The 23046-nt window shown below is 41.3% G+C and overlaps 1 protein-coding gene across 5 annotated transcripts in view; it reads left to right on the top strand.

Moving 5' to 3' along the window:
- The window catches only part of ENTPD1 (ectonucleoside triphosphate diphosphohydrolase 1), a 115620-nt gene that overhangs the window by 71549 nt on the left and 21025 nt on the right, over positions 1-23046 (top strand). For 4 of the 5 annotated variants that reach the window (XM_070486352.1, XM_070486351.1, XM_070486337.1 and 1 more), the window contains 5 exons: positions 6073-6190; positions 9090-9240; positions 11508-11667; positions 12835-13074; positions 14183-14440. In XM_070486352.1, the coding sequence (XP_070342453.1) occupies positions 9152-9240; positions 11508-11667; positions 12835-13074; positions 14183-14440 (747 nt within the window). In that variant the 5' untranslated portion in view covers positions 6073-6190; positions 9090-9151. The remainder of the gene's footprint in view (positions 1-6072; positions 6191-9089; positions 9241-11507; positions 11668-12834; positions 13075-14182; positions 14441-23046) is intronic. The other variant, XM_070486345.1, reaches the window with a different exon arrangement.

Genomic DNA, 23046 nt, shown 5'->3' with positions numbered 1-23046 from the left:
GCAGGGCCTGGGAATCTACATGTTTAACAGGCACCCTGGAGCATTCTCATGCCATTAGTCTGGGAACTACTGCCCTCTAGATACGCGATGGCCATTTAAAAAAGACATAGGCCTTAATGAACTGAAGAATCATTAGCTGTCCCTAAATTTCCCTTGGGAAAGTGCCTTTGTCCTGGTGGATGTGGGGAGAGAGGTAGCTTTGAGGTCTGCCTGGTTCACCACTTCCTTAATTGCCTGCTCGTCACTGAACACTAGCAGTTAGCAAGTTGTCAGACATTCCTTTTAGCACAAACGTTCTACATTCTGGCGCACACAGAGCCCCACAGGGTTCTCTCGGAGGCAGCAGACTACCCTCATACCAAAACACATGCCTTCATTAAAAGCTGCCACTTTTGTGGAATGCCAGCTTAGGGACCAGAAGGCTTTTATTTCAATCCGAGATCTGCTACTTTCTAGCTGTGAGACTTTGGGCAAGTAAATTCCTGTCTCTAGGCCTCAGTTTCCTTATTGTGTAAAATGGAGATAGTACCTACTTGGAAGATGGTTGTGAGGATTAAATGGAATAATACCTGTGACTCACTTATCAGATCCCTCAGTGAAAGCCAGCTGTCAACACTGTTTTGAGGGAGATGATTTCTAGGGAAAACCCTTACCTGTAGTGTGTTATGGTTACTAAGCTAGCACTCCCGGGATTTCCAGCTGCTGCTAGAGTGATGACCTGTCCCCATGCCTCTGCTTTTTCCTAAGGAACTAAAAGTACTGTTCTTAGATAAGCATTTGAAATTTTATCTTTTTATGGAGAATTTGGAAGGATTTGCTCCAAGTTTCAACCTAAAATACTCCTGGAAAATATCTATATTATTTTTACTCCACTGGATTTTAACATCTGGTTTAAAAAACAACACCTGGAGATGGATGGTGGTGATGGTTGCCCAACAATATGAATATACTTAATGCCACAGAAGTGTACACTTAAAAATGGTTAAAATGGCCCATGTTATGTTCTGTCTATTTTAACATAGGTTAAAAAATGAAAACAACAAAACTGTGGTTTGTATTTTAAGGGTCTAGTTACTCCAATTAAAGAAAAAAGTAAGAAAAAAAAAGGTCTCTAATTGTTTATAGGCCTTTCCTGCATCACTGTAGCTAATGGAGACCAGATTTGTTTAAAGAGTACTAGAGTCACATTCAAAGGATAAGCTTTGTTTATTCAAAAGGACTCACTGAGACAGACTGATGAGGTTGCCAAAGTTATGTTAAAGCCACAGGGACTTTTAAGAAAGATTCACAACTGATATGTCTGAAGGGAGCAAAAGAATTATCACACTATTGCCCATGTTACGTGGCTTATGGGGTTTTTTGGGTGGGATGGTAGTGGTGGTGGAACTCAACACCAATGGCACTCTTTATATTAGACTGTGAATATTAACCTCTTTTTGGACTGGAAGGAGTTTAGGAACCATATAGTTCTAACCCCTCTCCTTCATTCATTTGATTCAGCAATTGTCTGTCAACTTCTTCTTTGTGCCAGACATACAGTAGGATATATACCATGGTGGGTGCTGGATATACCACGGTAAGCAAAACAGACCTGCCCTAATGTAACTTACAATCTAATAGAGAAGACAGACATTAATCAAATAGCCACATAAATATGTTAATTGCACCTTGAGGTAAGTGCTGTCTTTAGAGGAAAAATACAAGCAGTCTAAGACTTGGATTAGGAGGGTAGAATTGAATCTGAGAAGTTCAGAGAAGCTTGGGATCTCAGGTAAAGGGCTTTCTGGGCAAAGGCTCTGGAACAGAAGCCATGTGGCCCGTAGGAGAAGTGAGAGCAGACCAGTGTGAAGGCAGTGTTTTCTGCATGAGAAGACTCAGAGCAGAGGGTTGAACATCCCACTTCTGCAGAGCCAGGAACAGAAGTAGATCGTCTGATGCTCCAGTTTTCTCTCTTTCCACATCTAGGGAGACTTACCCAGAAGCCTGGACCTATGACATTTGTGCAGGTAGAATTATTTTCACCCTAAGGCCACCTCCACATGGCCTCCAGTCTCTGTGAGCTCAGGGTCTGTTGCCATCCACATCTTCAGGTCTACACCAATGCCCCTACATTGGTGTCTCCATGAACCAAGCAAGGTCATTTCTACTGTTCCTTCTTCTAGATCACTGCTTCTGTTCAGTTGACACAGCTCATGAAGATCAGTTATGATCACTAAAATCATATGTATGATCAAAACTAACAAGACAAAGTTGTAGGCACAGTAAGATTACAACTATATAAAAATTATCATGCATTTAAAAAATACTGGAAGGAAATAAATAAAAATAACAGTGAAATCCAGTTGGTGGAATCAATTTTTTTTTCTGCTTCCCTTCATTTTCTAGATGCTATTTGATAAATTTTTAGTACTCTCAAAATAGAAAGTAATATTGAAATTATAATACTAAAGGAATGTCAGATTTCTTCCTCATCACCCAAATCTTTGATTTTTCTTTAATGTGGAAGACATACTTTTTGAAATGTTTTAAATATGAGTTTAAACATGGGGTAAACACGCTAGCATGGCAAGACAGCATTTCTGTAGGGTAGAGATTTTATTTAAAACAGAATTCTGTTGTCACTGAGTCTGGGTTTCTCCCACTGTCAGACTTCTCTGAAGTATTCACTACCTAGTGGGTTCTTGAGCCCAGGAGAGAGAAAGCATGCAGCATTCTCCAAACTTCTGGGAAGGTTTATTCACGCAGATCCTTGCAGACTTATTGCTTTCTGGAACACACATTGGGAGATGCTGGTGTGGTGAAAGAGAACAAAAGGTGGTGGCTACCTGGGCTCTGGATCTGTTAAGGCATTAACTATCCGTCCCCGTTAGGCAAGTCCTTAAACTGTTCTGGACACACTGTCTCATCTATAAAATGAGAAGATTAGATGGAATGAACTCTAGCTCTAAAATGGGCCAGCTATGAAAAAGGAGTGAATATGCTGACAGTTTTATAACAACAAAAGGCAAATTCCCAAAATGCTCAAACTGAGAGTTTTCAGACAATCAAGCTTTATCTGTCCTTCAGGCAGTAAGCGATGCCAGTGTTTTATTCTGCAAACCATTTTAGAAGACAAAAAACATTTGGCACAATTCAACAGGTTAGTATTCCAGTCTGCTGTATACACAAGGTGAAATGTCCTCAGTTCCTGTGTTAAAGTATGCTCTATCCCCTTCTCAACCACTTGCCAAATGAAAATGTAGTAAAATCTTTCATTTCTCAACCACCACACTGTGTAAGACCTTCGAGAAACAGACTGATAGAAGCAAGCCTGGTTCCTCTGCTCTATTTGAAGAGTGACTTTCATGTCAACAATGTCAGACTAGAACGTCCTGATTCCAGATAAAGGCTGCTTGCTGCTTCTGCCTCACTACCTTTTATCATATGCTGCTGTGGTTGGAACATTTTCTGGCAGGAAGAATTCAGGGGCCCTGCTAGGGAACAAGAGAGTTTTCTGCTGTGTAATCCTTGAGCCTCTTTCTCTGCCATGGGAGGTTTCCCATGGGTCCAAAGGCCCCAGAACTCAGTCAGATCCCTCTCTGCCCACAACAGTCACCACCTTAAGCCAATTCTTGGTTTCCTCTCACTGCAAATCTAGCTGCAGAGGAGTCTGTCCAGCTTTCTTCCTCGCCATACCTGAAGCAAGTATGCAGGCCTTTTTCTTTGTAAGGGCATAATGCTAACTACCACAGGAAATCCCTGCCGTGCCTCACAAGACGGAGAACACTGGGGGGGTTATGGAGGATCAAGGATCCTCACCCCACCAGCACGGTGATACTCTCTGGTCTGTGGTGAAATGGAATAAAGCTTGATGCCTCGAGAGGCTCTACTTTTACCTATTCCCAGTGGTCTGGAAAGATCTTTTGAATCCTCACTACTGTCTCCTTTTCTCCCCGGAGGTTCTTAGGTTCTTACCATGTGCTAAGACAATATGAAGGGATATATATAAAACAGCTACTGAATTAAGCATTATCAATGGCAGACCACCTTTTGGGGTCCACAGCTCAAATGAGCCGCAAAGTGTGAGGAGAGTAGTTGGCTCACATTTCAGAAGTGCCTCCTCTGCTTCTCTTCCTTTACTTCCCTGTTTACTTTCCTCCATGCTTTTCTCTAGTATAGGGATGATAAATAAAGAGTCATGTCCCACCATGCTCTCCTCAGAAGCCCATGGCAGACTTCGTTATTCAATCATGGCATTTTTTTTCCTGATTAAACCCAGGGATATAAGCAAAGATGAATATCAACTGATCAAAACAGGCGTTTGTCTATCAGTCTACTCCTGGGTAAACACCCCAAAAAAATGGGAGCTCATGTCCCTAAAATGACATGTACAGGAATGTTTCTGGCGGCTATTTTCCTAATAGTCCCAATCTGGAAACAACTCAAATGTCCATCAACAGTAGAATAGATACAAATATAGTATATGCACATAACGAAATATTCTACAGCAATGAAAAAAGCTGAACTACAGACACACTCGGTTTGAATGCATCTTAGAGACATAGTATAGAGTGAAAGAAGTTAGACATAAAGGAAGCACACTATGTCAGTCCATTTACTGCAGTTCAAAAACAGACGAAACTCATCTATGGTGATAGAAGTTAAGACAGTGGTTACCCATGGGGGCAACTGACTGAAAGGGGCACCAGGAAGCCTTCTGGGGACTAGAAAATGTTCTGTGTCTTGATCTTGGTGATAGTTTATATGGATGTGCACATATGCAAAAATTCATTGGGATGCACACCTAAGATTTGCACACTTTGTTATAGTTATCCCTCATTAAAAGTTCTTACAGGGCCAGCCTGGTGGGGCAGCAGTTAAGTGCACATTCCGCTTTGGTGGCCCGGGGTTCACTAGTTCAGATCCTGGGTGTGGACATGGCACCGCTTGGCAAGTGTGGTAGGCGTCCCACATATAAAGTAGAGGAAGATGAGCACGGATGTTAGCTCAGGGCCAGTCTTCCTCAGCAAAAAGAGGAGGATTGGCAGAAGATGTTAGCTCAGGGCTAATCTTCCTCAAAAAAAAAAAGTTCTTATAAGGGGGCATCAATTTGAAAGCTATTGTTCAGCTCTTGTTCCTATATTTCTCTGATAAGGAGCATAAGGTCTTGAGTCTGACTCTGATCCAGATCCAGCCTCTGTCACCTATTAGCTGTGTATCTTGAGTAAATTACTTAACTTCTTTTTCGCCTCTGTGGGGGAGAAAAATAGTACCTACTTTACAGCACTGTTCTGAGGGCTAAGTCAGATAATTCTTGTAAAATGCTTCATACAACGCCTACCTGGTACATTTCATGTTCTCCTGAAATGTGAGGTGGTGACTTTGTTCTTCTCCCGTTCTCCTCTGACCATTTAGTTCTTCCTTGTGCTGTCTTTTTTCCTCTTCTCCTACCTTTTTTCTTCCTTTCATCTCCCCCTACTCTTAAGAGCCAAAAACATGAAGTTAAAGTACATAGCTTTTAAATTTTATTTAATACAATTTACAGGTTTTTGTAATTAAAAAGCAAGCACACTTAGTATCTTCCATGTCTCTCTTCCAAAGCCCAGGCCACATTCAATCCCCTATCTGGGGGCTTGGACTCAGGCATCAGTAGCATTTGCAGCTCTCCAGGTGATTCTCATGATGCCGATGTGCATACAAGTTTGGGAACCACGGGATGAATGGCTTTCTATTTCCTGCATATTGCCTCAGCCTTTTCAGCACATGGTTCTGAATCTTGACTGCACATTAGAATCACCTGAGAAGCTTCTAAACGATACCAATGCTCGGGCCCCACCTAGGGTAAGGCCTGGATATTTCTAATGTGCAACCAGTATTGAGGGCCACTGTTCTAGAGGAGTTGGTGTCCTGGTAGATCTTGTGATCAGGACAACTCCAGGCGCACATGCCCCCCCTCACCCATGTTCCTCTTGAATTAAAATACTTTCTCCTCATGTTTCTGAAAACTCCTATCTTTGCCTTTTTTCAGTTGCAAGCTGAATATGGAGAAGAATGATGTAATGTTGATAAGTTCTTGGTTTGTTTTGTCCTCAGTATGGGATTGTACTGGATGCGGGCTCTTCTCACACGAGTTTATACATCTATACGTGGCCAGCAGAAAAGGAGAATGACACGGGGGTGGTGCATCAGATAGAAGAATGCAAGGTAAAAGGTAAGATGAGGAAAAGGGGGAGACAGTGGGGCGGGAGAACGTGAAAGGTGTATGGCAGGTGGAACACACGGGAAAAAGGAAGTCAAGTGAAGCACATATTGGAGCTGCTATTGTTGTTATTTTATTATCATTATAAAAATAATACTGAAATCAGTTCTTAATGATCAAGCCCTTGAAGAATAAGCAAACTTACAAATAATTGAGTAATAGTAACTCCCATCAACGAGACACTTTTGTGTGTCATGCACCAAGTGCTGAAAATACGTTATTTGATCTTCACAATCTCCCTTTGAGGTATGTATTATTTTTCGCATTTTTTAAAATGAGGGCACTGAGTTTGAGAGAGGTTATACCACCTTATTTAAAGTTGCTTAAGCTAGTAAGTGATAGAACTGGGGTTCAAATGGAGATGTGCCTAACTTCGAACACACGTCTTAGCCAGTGGTTCTCAAATTTGAATCTGCTTCAGAGCCACCAGTAGGGTTGGTTACAGCGCCTAGGCCCCACCCCTAGAGTTTCTGATTCAGGAGGTCTGGGATGAGCCCTCAGAATCTGCATTTCTAATAAGTTCCCAGGAAATGATGCTGCTGGTCCATAGCTAGCTAAAGGCTTTCAAAAGTTTCTTCCGAGCTGTAGATTAGAGGACAAGGATTAAGAGAAGCAGTTCTATGGACCCTAGGCAGAGAAGGCCAAATCAAAGATTTTTAGGGTTGGAAAAGGACCTTGTGGATCATTTAAATCTTGTTTTACAGAGAAGGAAGAAAAACCCTGGAAGACTAGTGACTTGCAAGTAGCAATAGAACCAGGACAAAAATCAGGGTCTCCTAACCGCAGTCCAGGCTTCCTGCTACTCTGAATCACTGGATTACATATTGATTTATTTTCCTGGTTAGTTTTCTTTTAAGGTCACAAAACAAGTTAGAGTGGTTGACAGTTCAGTTCTTTTCACTTCTTCCCATCCAACACCCCAGCATGCACCCAATGTTACCACAACGCACCATCATCTCTCTGACCGTTCTCTCTCTCGGCCTTTTGAGCCAGGGACCCATTGTTTATTTTTACTCAGACAGGTAACCTAGACCCCAGAAGATAATTGACTTTTAATTGTGTGACCTGTAGGGTCTACTAGTTTTCATAGTTTGTCAAAAAAGCAGTCACGAGGAGATGTTTCCAAGAGAGCAAATAATTCTACCCAGCAGCCTGATGGCCTTAGACTTTAGGCCCCATGAATTCTGAGACAGTACTTCAAGCATTTCTTAAATCCCAAATCTCTCATTTTATTGACTTCTATTTAATTCACTGCTTCTATTTTTAAAGGTGTTGTTGTTGTTGTTTTAATCTAGTATATATCCATCTCCTGAGATTCACCCTGGGTATCTGTCCTAACCAATGCCGTCATTTTCCCCTCTCCAAAGAGAAAGACTCAAATATTTAGATAAAAGGTGAGTTTAAAGCCACCAATTCTTAAAGGCCAGACTTTTGGAATCAAAACAGTTAGCTGATAAGTTAGAGCTAATTTTCTCTTTATGGTTAAGCAAATAGGCTGTTTAAAAACCTGTGGATAATATGGATAAGATATTTGGATAGTTATCTTAAAACAAATCCTCACTATAAATAGCATTGATGGTATAGATGTTCATCTTACAGTGAGCTGAAATTATTAAATGTTAACTTCAAAAAGCTTAGGGAATCTTGGCTCTAACCCTTTCCACAGCAGCACTTAGTTTTGCTCTAAAACTGTAAAAACAATTTTACTAGGGAGGCAGGGTATCAGAGTAGAAAAATCACTTAGGAGACATGGATTCTATTCCTGTTTCTTCTAACAAAGTGTCAACACAAATAATCCATAACCAACGTATAAATCAAAATTGGAGTGAGTTTATTATGAGCCAGATCTGAGGCCCATATAGCCCAGAAGAGTCCTTTCACAAAGGAATGGAGCACTCCAAAGGAGTAGGGGTTGAGAGATACACGTCCAAGAGCATGTATCACATATGATTACAAAGTCCCTTTTACAATAGCCATGATTGCTTTGCTGGCACAGTATTTCACACAGCAGTTGATGAACACAGCAGGTAGCAGATCTGTGGTCTCAGCTGGGTGGTCACGGGGTGAATGCAGCAGGCCAGAAATCAATCCTTAGTTTAGGGAGAGATGCTTATCCATAAGAAAATGCTAATGTGGGGGAAGTTACAGTCTTATCTTTAAGGGCATTATTCTTGTCTTTGGGACATAGTAAATATTTAAAGCAGATATAAAATGCATGCTTTCTGGCCATGTCAGGCCCTTTTGGGAAAACAAGTTCAGGCCAAATTAGTTTTACAGCAAATGGCTTACTCATATACTTCAGTATATCCTATTGCTTGTCATTTATTTCTCAAAAAGAAAAAACTCCACTTCAGAAATTTTAGGGGACTGGTCGTGATCACATAGCTAGTTAGTAGCAGTTTCTATCTTTTAAGTAAAAGCCAGTGTGCCTGGTGTTTATTTTAATTTTTGTTTTAAATGTCGTATTTCTCCTTTCAGGTCTTCTAGGAATTAGTGTTGTTAATTACAACTTGTGGAAGAAACATCAAAAAGAAGCTTTATATAGTACTATCTATAAGATCCCCCTTAAAATCTGAGACCAGTTAGGAAGGTTATGCAACTGAATGTGAAAATTGCACCATCCAGTGGCAAATTATTGAACAGCAGACAGACCCAGCCCAAGGTCTGAAAAGTCCTATGAAGGCGAGGTTCAGTGAGTTATCCTCTGAGTACAACAACCTAATATATATCACATCAAGAAATTGTCTTCTTGAATTTGCTCAAAAAACATCAGTAATTTGCTCTAATATTGTCAAGGTTATGTCCTATACTTTTAAAAAATATTGTCATCTGCTTCTACATCTTTCCCTAGGTCCTGGAATCTCAAAATATGCTCAAAAAGTAAATGACATAGAACTTTATCTGGCTGAATGCATGGAAAGAGCCAGGGAAGTGGTTCCACAGTCCCAGCACCAAGAGACACCTGTTTACCTGGGAGCCACGGCAGGCATGCGGTTGCTCAGGTACAGCAGCACGTAGGGATCAACAGTGGCTGGGAGTTGGAGTTGGCAGTGCAAAACCCTCTGAAGTTATGGGAGAAAGCCACACTTGCCTAAGACCCCAAATTCTAAACATTGTAAATGTCCACACCTAAGAAAGAAAATCTCATTAAGTGGGTAAAACTCCCAAACTCTTACTATGAGTAATGGTGGAAATTTCAGTGTTGAAAAAGCCCTCTTGCCCATCTCCCCACAGGGAATTCAAATAGGTGAGGGCACAAAGAGAGAGAAAGACTGAGCCTATATATTCTGGGATTTGGGGCTACAGATTTAGCCATTCAATATCTGTGAGGAGGAAGACCAGAGGAGACTCATGGGTGTCCCAAGACATAAATAATCACAACTAGCACATCTTTATTTCTCACCACTTAGTACTTGTGTGCATTATTTGTTTGTTTGTTCTTCACTCATTCAGCATGTACTGACTGCCTACTCTGTCCTGGGATATGGAAGTAGGTGCCTTCAACCCTCAAGGAGATCAGAGTTTCAATACAGGGTGATCAATTCTTTAAGAGAAGAGTGCACAGAGCTGCTATGGGAGCACACTTGGCCCTGCCAGAATGGGAGGAGATCAGGAAGACTTACCAGAGGAGGGGACATATGAGCTGAATCATGAAGGATGAGTTGGAGAGTTGGAGAAGGGCACTACTGGCAGACCAGACAGTGTGCTTTCCATAACCCATGTTTACTCAGCACCTGTTATGTGTCAGGCATTGTTCTAAGTCCTAGGGATGCAGCAGTGAAGAGGACAAAGTCCCTGCCTTCCTGGAGCTTGTGTTCTAATAGATGTGCAAAGGCAGGGATGTGTAAGAGACCAGGGCATGTTCAGAGGACTAGAAATAGTTCTGCATGGATAGAACATAGAGGGCATAGAGTAAAATAATAAAAAGGAGGAGGAGGAGGATGGCAGCTTGTATTTGTTGAGCCCTTGCTTTGTTCTTGGCATTGTGCTTTTAATTTATTCATCAAAACTCTATGAAATAAGAGGTATTATTAACTATTTTTAACCAGATAAGGAAGCTGTGGCTTACAAATGTTAAGTAACTTATCCAAAGTCACACACCTGGTAAGTGGTAGAGCCAGGATTCTGAGTGGGATTCTGAGAAGGCAGCTTCCAGATCACAAAGTGCCTTGTGGGCCATGCTAGGGAGTTTGGAGTTCATCTGGGAGATAATGGGAAGCCATTAAAGGGTGTTACACAACTGGTGACACTGGAAAAGAAGGTGGACTGGAGGGGAGGAAAACTAGGGGTAAGGGGGCTGTTTGGGAGGGTATGGAAGCCGTACTGATGAGAGATTACAGGGTTCTAGTGCAGTTAGAAGGCAGCATCCTCTGACAGAGGCTGTCCATATTGCATAGCCTACATCCTGGAAGCAATTACATCCCGTCTTTATTATGACAACTTTCGAAGGTTCCCTCTAGGTCTCTCAAATAGACCCAGGAACTGAAGCACAATATGAGGAAGATTTTTTTCTGATCTGACGCCAAAGGAGGTTGGATATCTGTCCCAGGACATTTGCCACCTGGTGTCTACTAGAGCCCTAATTAAAAAACCTCAAACAGAGTCTGGCTATGTAAACAGCTAGGAGCCACCAGCAATGGCTAATGTAGCACACGTCAGCGGTCACTGTGGTGATCAAACAACACCTAGTTGCCACCGCCATAGTCATTTAAATGACTTTGATGATTTTTAAGAGCCAGGGAAAACATTGAAAATGGTATTTCAGGAAGACCAACCCATGCAGGGATTGGAAGGATTTGGATTTGGAGAGAGGCAGCCAAAAGACTAGTTCTGCCTCCCCCAAAAGGAGGGCCCTTCAGATAGCAATGTGTGGAGATCTCCGTCTCTCTGTTTATTTTAGTGACTTATGGTTCACTTCCCAGGAGAACTGACTGGAAGCTGCGGCTAAAATGGGTAGTTGTTGGGGCCGGCCCAGTGGCACAGCGGTTAAGTTTGCAAGTTCTGCTTCAGCGGCCTGGGGTTCACTGGTTTGGATCCCGGGTGTGGACATAGCACCACTTGGCAAGCCACGCTGTGGTAGGCGTCCCACATATAAAGTAGAGGAAGATGGGCATGGATGTTAGCTCAGGGCCAGTCTTCCTCAGCAAAAAGAGGAGGATTGGCAGGAGTTAGCTCAGGGTTAATCTTCCTCAAATAAATAAATAAACAAATAAATAGGTACTTGCAGTTATTAAAACAAAACCAGTAATTCAGCTCTTCCCTTGTGCAGGATAGAAAACGAACCATTGGCAAACAGGGTCCTGAATACGGTGGCGAACAGCCTTAGCAGCTACCCCTTTGACTTCCAGGGTGCCAGAATCATCACTGGCCAAGAAGAAGGCGCCTATGGCTGGATTACTATCAACTATCTTCTGGGCAAATTCACTCAGGTGACTATCTCAAGGACCCATGGAGGTGGCCCCCTGGGGGCCAATGCCATCAATATCTCAGGCACTACTTGGATTGCTAGCCAGAATGAATGATGGATGAATGAGCAAATTAATTTACCCCACATTTGCAAGGGTCACCAAAGGTATAATTCTCTTAAAAGAACTTTTACTTTTAGAAAATAAAGAAGCCCTATCTTCACGTTAGGTAGACATAGAGGAAATTAAAAATCTATCATTAGAAATAAGAATAGCAGGGGCCAATGCAGTGGCGCAGCAGTTAAGTTCGCACATTCCGCTTCAGCAGCCCGGGGTTTGCCAGGTCGGATCCCGGGTGCGGACATGGCACCACTTGGCAAGCCATGCGTGGTAGGCGTCCCTCATATAAAGTAGAGGAAGATGAGCACGGATGTTAGCTCAGGGCAGTCTTCCTCAGCAAAAAGAGGAGGATTGGCAGTAGTTAGCTCAGGGCTAATCTTCCCCACCCCCCCCCCCCAAAAAAAGGTATTAAAAAAAATAAGAATAGCTGGGGCTGGCCCCTTGGCCGAGTGGTTGGGTTCGCTCGCTCTGCTTCAGCGGGCCAGGGTTTCACCAGTTCAGGACCTGGGCGTGGACATGGCACTGCTCATCAAGCCACGCTGGGGCGGCGTCCTGCATGCCACAACTAGAAGGACCTACAACTAGAATATACAACTATGTACCAGGGGCCTCTGGGAAGAAAAAAGAAAAGTAAAATCTTTTAAAAAAATAAGAAGAATAGCTAATATTTGCCTCATGCTATGCATCTTGGGCTGTTAAGCACTTTTCACGTACTGTCTGATTTCATCTTCAGAACAACTGTATGAGGTGTTCTTTCACGTTAGAGCCCCAAATTGAGGCCTGCGAAGGTAATTATTCTGCTCAAGGTCACAGCTAATGAGCAAATAAGTGGGGATTTGAACTTACCCCAGCCCCCTTCTTCGTGAAGACTGGCTATACTGCTTCTATGTTGCTGCCGTCTGAGCTATGTCTTTGAAGCCCTTCTTTTCTTGCTGTTGATCTGATGCGGACTTAGGAACTTCCAGCGAGCTTTGTGTCACCCCTATGCCCCTGCTCCTTTGCCTTAGGGAGTACCTGAGTCCAAGAAATAGTGATCCAGAGACTTCCATTGGTGACTGTTCTCTCTTTCAGAAATTGCGATGGCTCAACCTGATGCCAAAGGGAGACGATACTCAGGGAACCTATGGAGCTTTAGACCTTGGGGGAGCCTCTACACAAATCACTTTTGTGCCCCAAAACAAGAGCACTGAGTCTCCAGACAATGCTCTGCACTTTCGCCTGTATGGCAAGGACTACAGTATATACACACACAGCTTCTTGTGCTATGGGAAGGATCAAGCGCTCATGCAGAAACTGGCCAAGGACATTCAGGCAAGTATAACTGAATCCAGACCTGCCCTCCCCACATCTGGGCTGTCAGCCCCCACATCCTGTTGTTTTCTCTGTCTACTTCAGTAATAGGTCTGAAGTTGGTTACTGTACTTTCCAAACCTTTCCAGGCAGGATATCTAAGCACATCTGGTAGACCCCTACGATATTCCCTCCAGACATCACCTCCTATGTTTGTTTACTGCACTATCTCCAAGGACATGACTCGAATCCTTTCTCAGGAAATAATTGCTTACCCCTGTAGGGCTGACAATGAAAATTATATGCTAGTCTATTGTTGGGGGGTGGGTGTGTGCAATTTATAAATTCTTTACTACTTTTTAATTTCCATTTCCTACAAACTGCATTTTGAAGGCAAGAAAAGTTAAACGTACTCAAAATCATGTGACTACCAGGCGCCTTCTGACAAACACACACAGAGCAAGGATGGCACATCCAGCTGTTCCCTAACTCCACTGAAAGGACAGCCAGTTCTCTGCTCCCCTCCAAAGTGCCTTCTCTGGTTCTTAGAAGCACTGTCAATAAGACGACCACCAAGGGGGTAGGTGCAGCTGAGAGATGCCTACTGAGCCTATGTGTCTCTAATCCACAGCAGCCCCTTTCTTCACTTGAACATAGTAGGCTGGGGGTTAAAAAACATTTTGATAATCCTGGTTAAAGGATCTAAGGTATATCCAGCTCCCAGAGCTTCTGATTTTTTGCTTGGAGGTGGGGGCAGGGGTGTAGGCAGACTCCTGGAGAGCTACCTCAGGTTAAAGTTGTGAGAGCCTTGAGAGTTTTCCTTGTGAATCTGCTTCTAACTATGTGATTAGTCCTAGGGAACAATCCAGGCTAATGGCATTTCTGGGCTCAGCTTTAACTATATTAGCTTTCTATGAATAGCGAAAGTTCATTTACATCTGATACCCCTTCTGTGCCTGTTAGACAAATCTGACTATTCTCAAGGGTGAACAAGGCAGAGCAGGGGCATACTGATGCTCATGCTGAGTGCTGGGACGTTGTATAATTCCTACACATTAATGAAGTCACACTGGTACTTTTCTGCCCAGAAAATTCATACATGATGTCTTCAAGTGATTTTTCCATTCAGGATACAAATGGAACCCTCAGGGACCCATGTTTTCATCCTGGATATGAGAAGGTAATGAACATAAGTGACCTTTACAAGAGCCCCTGTACCAAGAGATTTGAGACAACTCTTCCGTTTCATCAGTTTCAAATCCAGGGCACTGGAAACTATCAACAATGCCAGCAAAGCATCCTTCAACTCTTCAACACTAGTTACTGTCCTTACTCTCGATGTTCCTTTGATGGGGTTTTCTTGCCACCACTCGAAGGGGATTTTGGGGTAAGTTTCTGAAATGGTAAGGTATATTGGTTAGGATGATTTTGGCTATAAGTTATAGAATATGTGCCTACAAAGGGTTTAAATAATAAGATTTACTTTTCTCTCACATGATGATAAGCCTTCAGGTAGATAATTCAGGGTTGGTTCTTCAGCTTAACAATGTCAGGACTTGTGATCAGCTTTTTCATTTTCTTTTTGGCCTTCTTGTGGTGCTAAGATGGGAGCTACTGCTCTAAGTTTCCATCTTCACGTGCAAAGCCAAAGCAGGAAAGGAGGAGGTTTCTCTTGCATACATCTCTCTCCAATTTCACAAAAGTGCAAACAAACATCATTTCAGATGCCACTGGCCAGAATCTGGTGAAATGCCCACTTCTAAACAAATCTGTGATAAAGAGGAATGGATTAACATGGTTGGTTTAGACTAATCATTGTTCATGCCCTGGAACTGGGGAATCTTTCCCGAGCATATTGCTTTCCTCTACCTGGGTAAATCAGGACTCTGGGAGTCAGAAGAAGGGGCTGACTGTTGAGTAGTCCCCCATTAGGATCTGCCTCAGGTGGCTTCTCAGATGTCAGAAGAGAGAGAAGCAGCAGTTAGATGTCTCTGCTGATGGTTTTCCTCTATAAAGACATTTAGGAAGTAGAAACTCAGAAATCCCAGGAAACATTGAAGATATTCACATTTTGACTATTTGAATCCCAACTCCAAATTCCTTCTTTTCTAAATGACTCCAGATTAAGATAAAATATGTAAGCAGAGTTAGAAGAGGTTCCCTTAATCTACTCATTGTTCAAATGTCATATTTTGGTCCTGGAGATTAAGCATTAACATAATCACAGTTTAGTATATTGTAAAATTAGCTACCATCAATCACGTGCCAATTATTGACTACGCACTATATATACATTATCTCACTTAATCACTTAAGATATCATTCAAAGAAACAAGCGCTTTTGTCTGCCTTCACACTCTTTGTCCCATTTTCAGAAAACAGATCAGCCTGTAAGGAAGTAAGTCCAACTCTCCTTCAGGACCCCAGCAGGAGAGTTTCTCTCAAGGTCTCCTGCCCCAGCCTAATGTCACAGAAAGAGCTCCCTGGAGAGAGCACAGGCCCTGTAGTAATCATACCTGGTTTAAATGCTGACTCTGCCACTTGTGAACTAGATGAGCTCTTCATTCCCTTGGTACCTGGGAAAACAACAATGGGTAGTACTGTGGATCCCGGCTTACCTTAACCATGGCACAGGCTGCACTTCCCTTTTCCCTCAAGGTTCCTGAAGGAAATACAGGACAATGATTGGCAAAGTAATATTAGGTTATTAGTTGGCTTCAAATACAAATTCAAAACAAACTAGAACTTCACCTGGATGCCCTATAACTGGGCTGGCACTGGCTGCCCATCTTGGGCTTTTTTGGGCCAAGGCCCTTGTCTTGAATCCAGCTTCTGGAAGAGAAAGGAGGCAGGGAGGAAAGACACAAAAGGGAGGAAGGTGGCCAGGGATGCTGGACAGCCAACGGCCATTTCCATTCCAGTCACTGCTAAGAAGTACAACTGAAGGAAAAGGAATATACTCTTGTGTGTTGACTTTTTAAAACTTTTCTGAAATTTTTGCCTCCTGGGAAACGTGGCTCGATTCCTGCCTTCAAGCTTGAGCAAACCCTTCTTTCTTGGGAGGCAGGGTGGCGGTGGAATTTCTTGCCTTTGAGGTGATTCCTCCAACCAAGGTAGGAGGAGGAGTTGGAAAAGGTTGGAGGAGCCTTGAGCTCCCCCTGGAGGCTTTTCTCTTGGGTCCCTTAGTCCCTCACTGAAATTGTTCTTGCAGCCTTCTGAATCTCAATTTGGCAATCTCTTTAGATTAGCTCACTGCCTTCCTCTGAATAGGATCTTTCTTCTCTGAATATAGCCCTTAAGGTCAGCACTGTACCTGGACCTGTTCCTGGTGTGGCAGTTTCTAATTCACATGTTTGTCCCCTCTGTAATTTCTTCCTAAAGTCTAAAGATTTTTTTTGGCTGTTTCCTCATATATAAAATGAGGACAGATATACGTATCTCAATGGTAGTTGTGAGCAAAAAGCAATACTAAACGTCTGGTAAGTGTCTAACAGCCAGCTCTTTGAGATGGAGGGGCTGACTTGTGGCATTTGCCAATTTGCATGGTACAAGTACTCCCACCATGGCCTATTTTGATATCAACCTGACATTAACTGGCTCACAAAAATCCTGAAATTTTAACAATCAGCTCTGGTGAGTGGGTAGGAGCCAGCTCTAGCACATCATTGAAAATAACAAACAGCTAATTATCATACCCTAGTACCAGGTGGGACCTTAAAAAGGTTACTTCTTCCTCTCAGTCCTCATTCTAGGCTGTCATTCCTGCAGGAAGTCCCCATCGCTAAGTCCTGCATTTTGCAGCATATCTATTTGTAACACAAAAATCCAGTTGCATTCCCATTATTTCCAAGACAAGTTAGCCTGGGTATTCTCCAGCCACAGAGAATTTACAGGGAAGGGAATTTTTTTCCACAATTGCATGCTGCACTCATGATCTAACTCTTAGTTTGTAGAAGAATATTAAAAACTGTCAGTATTCTCGTCAGTTGGGCTACACTGTAGCCTTGGTTGCTAGACAGAATCCAATTTGCAGGCGAATTAGAAACATCAAAAAGGAAGAGGGAACATCTGTGGGTAATTACTTATGAGGTCACATAGGAATTTTTTAAAAGATCACATTGTACTGTTTATATAAATAAGAAAGGTTATAAACAAATTCAATAGGGAACTAGAATTAAAGAACATCAAAAATTTATTTATTTACATATGTATACGTGTGTGTGTGTGTATGTGTGTATTTAGCTCTGAGCTTCCTAGTAGCCAAGGAAAAAAATAAGACAATCAGATACACACTTTTCATTATACCCAGCATACCAGGCCCTAGGGCAAAGCAAAGCTATTCCAAAAGTGAAACCCAAAGATATTTTACACAGAAGCTTTTATTAGATAATGTCTTTGACCACATTTTTTAAAAACTTTTTATTGAGATTATGATAGTTTACAACCTTGTGGAACTTCAGTTGTGCATTGTTGTTTGTCAGTCATGCTGTAGGTGTACCACTTCACCCTTTGTGCCCACCCCCCACCCCCCTTTCCCCTAGTGACCACTAATCTGTTCTCTTTGTCTACATGTTTAACTTCCACCTATGAGTGGAGTCATACAGAGATTGCCTGTCTCTATCTGGCTTATTTCACTTAACATTTAATACCCTCAAGGTCCATCCACGTTGTTGCAAATAGGACAATTTTATACTTTTTTATGGCTGAGTAGTATTCCATTTTATATATATACCCTATCTTCTTTATCCAATTAACAGTTGATGGGCACTTAGGTTGCTTCCACCTCTTGGGTATTGTAAATACTGCTGCAATGAACATAGGGGTGCATGGGACTTTTGGAATTGATGATTTCAAGTTCTTTGGATAGATACCCAGTAATGAGATGGCTGGGTCATATGGTATTTCTATTTTTAATTTTTTTGAGAAATCTCCACGTTGTTTTCCATGGTGGCTGCACCAGTTTGCATTCCCACCAGCAGTGTATGAGGGTTCCTTTTTCTCCACAACCTCTCCAACATTTGTTACTTTTTGTTTTGGTTATTTTTCTCATTCTAACGGGTGTAAGGTGATATCTTAGTGTAGTTTTGATTTGCATTTCCCTGATGATCAGTGATGATGAGCATCTTTTCATGTGCCTATTGGACATCTGTATATCTTCTTTGGAGAAATGTCTGTTCATGTCCCCTGCCCACTTTTTGATCGGGTTGTTTGATTTTTTGTTGTTGAGTTGTGTGAGTTCTTCATATAGTATGGAGATTAACCCTTTGTCAGATATATGACTTGAAAACATTTTCTCCCAATTGGTGGGTTGTTTTTTTGTTTCAATCCTGTTTTCCCTTGCCTTGAAGAAGCGCTTTTGTCTGATGAAGTCTCACGTGTTTATTCTTTCTGTTATTTCCCTTGTCTGAGAAGATATGGTGTCCGAAAAGTTCCTTTTGATACTGATGTCAAAGAGTGTACTGCCTATATTTTCTTCTAGAAGCCTTATGGTTTCAGGTCTTACCTTTAGATCTTTGATCCATTTTGAGTTTATTTTTGTGAATGGTGAAAAAGCATGGTCAATTTTCATTCTTTTACATGTGGCTGTCCAGTTTTCTCAGCACCATTTGTTGAAGAGACTTTCTTTTCTCCATTGTAGGCCCTCAGCTCCTTTGTTGAAGATTAGCTGTCCACAGATGTGTGGTTTTATTTCTGGGCTTTCAATTCTGTTCCATTGATCTGTACACCTGTTTTTGTACCAGTACCATGCTGTTTTACTATAGCTTTGTAGTATGTTTTGAAGTCAGGGATTGTGATGCCTCTGGCTTTGTTCTTCTTTCTTAGGATTGTTTTAGCAATTTGGGGTCTTTGGTTGCCCCATATCAATTTTAGGATTCTTTGTTCTATTTCTGTAAAGAATGTCATTGGGATAATGTTGAATCTGTAGATTGCTTTAGGTAGTAAGGACATTTTAACTATGTTTATTCTTCCAATCCATGTGCATGGAATGTCTTTCCATCTCTTTATGTCATCATCAATTTCTTTCAGGAAAGTTGTAGTTTTCGTTGTATAGGTCTTTCACTTCCTTGGTTAAATTTACCCCAAGGTATTTTATTCTTTTTGTTGCAGTTGTGAATGGGATTGTGTTCTTGAGTTCTTTTTCTGTTAGTTCGTTGTTAGAGTATAGAAATGCTACTGATTTATGTATGTTGATTTTATACCCTGCAACTTTGCTGTAGTGTTGATTATTTCTAATAGTTTTCCAATGGATTCTTTGGGGTTTTCTATATATAAGATCATGGCATCTGCAAACAGTGAGAGTTTCACTTCTTCATTGCCTATTTGGATTCCTTTTATTTCTTTTTCCTGCCTAACTGCTCTGGCCAACACCTCCAGTACTGTGTCGAATAAGAGTGGTGAGAGTGGACATGCTTGTCTTGTTCCTGTTCTCAGAGGGATGGCTTTCAGTTTATCCCCATTGAGTATGATGTTGGCTGTGGGTTTGTCATATATGCCTTTATTATGTTGAGGTACTTTCCTTCTATACCCATTGTATTGAGAGTTTTTATCATAAATGGATGTTGGATCTTGTCGAATGCTTTCTCTGCGTCTATTGAGATGATCATGTGGCTTTTGTTTCTCATTTTGTTGATGTGGTGTATCACACTGATTGACTTGCGGTTTTGAACCATCCATGTGTCCCTGGTATAAATCCCACTTGATCATGGTATATGATCTTTTTAATGTATTACTGTATTTGGTTTGCCAGAATTTTGTTGAGGATTTTTGCATCAATGTTCATCAGTGATACTGGCCTGTAGTTTTCATTCTTTGTGTTGTCCTTGTCTGGTTTTAGGATCAGGGTGATGTTGGCTTCATAGAATGTGTTAGGGAGTGCTCCATCTTCCTCAATTTTCTGGAATACTTTGAGAAGGATAGGTATTGAATCTCCTTTGAATGTTTGGTAGAATTCTCCAGAGAAGCCGTCTGGGTCTGGACTTTTATTTTTGGTTTGACCACATTTTTTAAAATTGCAATTTCTTACAGCAACTTTAACCCAGAGGCATAATATTAAAAAGCCAACTCAGTGATAGCAATTCAGTGATAGACTGAGGCAATATAGGTTTTTGATACTCAACGTGATAGAAAGAAAGAATTCAGAGTAGCTGGAAGAGGGGAGAGACAGATATCCTTCAAATCATCTTCCATAAATATTACTTATCTAAGCTAGCAATTGAAAGAAGATGAGGAGCTGATCTTTTGAGGCTATGTTCTCCAAAGATGGCCTAGAGTGTTCCTATTCTGAGTTGCTGCTTAAATATGGACCATAGGTTATAGACACCAATCAAGTAAATGTTTATAAAGTAAGATTGATTCCTAATATGGAAATTAAGGATCCAATCACAGATTTTGATCTCAGTGGTAGGCCTAGCATCGCACTTGCACCAAAAGGCAAAATTAGGAATTCCTGGAGCTGAGTCAGCATTTCCCTCAAGAATTGCTTTTGGAATCGTTCTGGCAAAAGAACATCTGATAGATTGAGTCTCCAAAGTCTTACCCTAAGAGTAAGATCAGGATGATTTTTTTAAAAAAAGACTTTTAAAGAGTTACCTACCACAGCCACAGGAAGAAACTTGGTGATGTGTCCTTGAACCATCTGATTTTGAGCAGTGTATCTTCCTGGGCTATTAAAAGAAGGTCGGTTCGTCATTCAGTGTAATTCTTGGGATTAAAAATGGAAGCATTCTGAATAAGGTTAAGGTTTCTTTTTCATTATACAATATATGTAAATCAAGGAAAAAATATTCACTCTAAACCCTATCATTCCATCCCATCAGCACTTTATTTTTGTGGGTTTAATTCCAGTGCACATTGATATAAGCAATATTTCACTCTAGAAGAGACTTTTCCAAGGGATGAGGCCAGCTTAGGTGTTAAACCCAATCAGGTGGATTTCTTTTTTTTTTAAAGATTTTATTTTATTTTTTTTTCCTTTTTCTCCCCAAAGCCCCCGTGGTACATAGTTGTATATTCTTCGTTGTGGGTCCTTCTAGTTGTGGCATGTGGGACGCTGCCTCAGCGTGGTTTGACGAGCAGTGCCATGTCCGCGCCCAGGATTCGAACCAATGAAACACTGGGCCGCCTGCAGCGGAGCGCGCGAACTTAACCACTCGGCCACGGGGCCAGCCCCAATCAGGTGGATTTCTGAAGAACACATGCAGACAGGAAAACTACCACTTAGGCTCTGACACATGGAAAACATTCAAAAAAGACTGACAGGTAGATGGAATGAAAACATAAATGAATATGACTATGAATGAACTGGTCCTGGAGCAGGGGAAGAGAAACAGATGACCTTATTCTGGAGCACAACTGTCTAAGAAAGAAAGGTGAATAGACACATTCCCAACTCAACCAGCAGGATTTGCCCTTGACTCTAAGACTTGATCTCTACCGTGGCTGCAGAGAAATAGTCTATTTCCATATATGTGTTTTTTGGAGTATAAAAGTAACATGATTATCTTAGAAAGTTTTAAAATGTATAAAGGAGAAGAGATTTAAAACATTAATTCAAATTTGACTCAGGTGTTTGTAATAGTTAGCAGGCCATATTTGTTAGAAGGCCATATTTATTTTATTTTCTATTCCTTATATAATGGCACTGTTATATGGTTGCATATGGCTTATTTGATTCTATTTTGAGAGAGGACTCTAAATCACAACCTGCACAGTCAAGGCAACAGCTAGAAGCAAAATACTGAGGCTGTCTAGACCAGTCATTTGTGTGTGTGTGTGTGTGTGTGTGTGTGTGTGTGTGTGTGTGTGTGGTAAAATATACATAACAGAAAATTTACCATTTTAACTACTTTTAAGTATACAGTTCTGTAGCATTAAGTACATTTACATTATTGTACAACCATCCATCTCTAGAACTTTTTCACCTTCCCAGACAGAAATTCTACCCATTAAACAAAACACTAACTCCCTATTTCTCTTTCCCTTCAGTCCCTGGCAACCACCATTCTACCTTCTTTTTTTTTTTAAAGATTTTATTTTTCCTTTTTCTCCCCAAAGCACCCCAGTACATAGTTGTGTATTTTCAGTTGTGGCATGTGGAACACCGCCTCAGCATGGCCTGACGAGTGGTGCTATGGCTGCACCCAGGATTCAAACCCGTGAAACCCTAGGCTGCTGAAGCAGAGCACGTGAACTTAACCACTCGGCCACAGGGCCGGCCCCCCATTCTACTTTCTATTGCTATGAATATGTATTCCAGATACCGCACATAAGTGGAACCATACAACATTTGTCCTTTTGTGACTGATGTATTTGACTTAGCATAATGTCTTCAATAGACCAGTCATTCTTAACTCTTCAAGGGATCATAAGACTCTTTGGAGAATGCAATGAAAGCTAAGGATCACAGCATCCATTTATGATAAAAACTCTGAATAAAATGGGTATAGAAGGAAAATGCCTCCACATAACAAAGGCCATATATGACACACTCACACCTAATATCATTCTCAATGGAGAAAACTGAAAGCTATCCCTTTAAGAACAGGAACCAGACAAGGATGCCCACTTTCACCACTCTTATTTAACAAAGTATTGGAAGTCCTAGCTAGAGAAATCAGGCAAGAAAAAGAAATAAAAAGGATCCAGATTTGAAAGGAAGAAGTGAAACTGTCAGTACTTGCAGATGACATGATTTTATATATAGAAAACTCTAAAGAATCTGCCAAAAAACTTTTAGAAATAATAAATGAATACTGTAAAGTTGCAGGATACAAAAATAACATACAAAAATCAGTTGTGTTTCTATACACTAAAAACAAAGTACCAGAAAGAGAAATTAAGAATACAATCCTATTTACAACTGCAACAAAAAGAATAAAATACCTAAGAAAGAACTTAACCAAAGAGGTGAAAGATCTGTACACTGAAAATTATAAAACATTGTTGAAGGAAATTCAGGAAGACACAAAGAAATGGAAAGATTCCATGCTCTTG

Source organism: Equus asinus, chromosome 2 (genome assembly GCF_041296235.1).
Source record: "Equus asinus isolate D_3611 breed Donkey chromosome 2, EquAss-T2T_v2, whole genome shotgun sequence".
NCBI classification, from domain to species: domain Eukaryota; kingdom Metazoa; phylum Chordata; class Mammalia; order Perissodactyla; family Equidae; genus Equus; species Equus asinus.
Note: the sequence above shows the minus strand (reverse complement) of the source record. Positions and strands in the feature narration are given on the sequence as shown.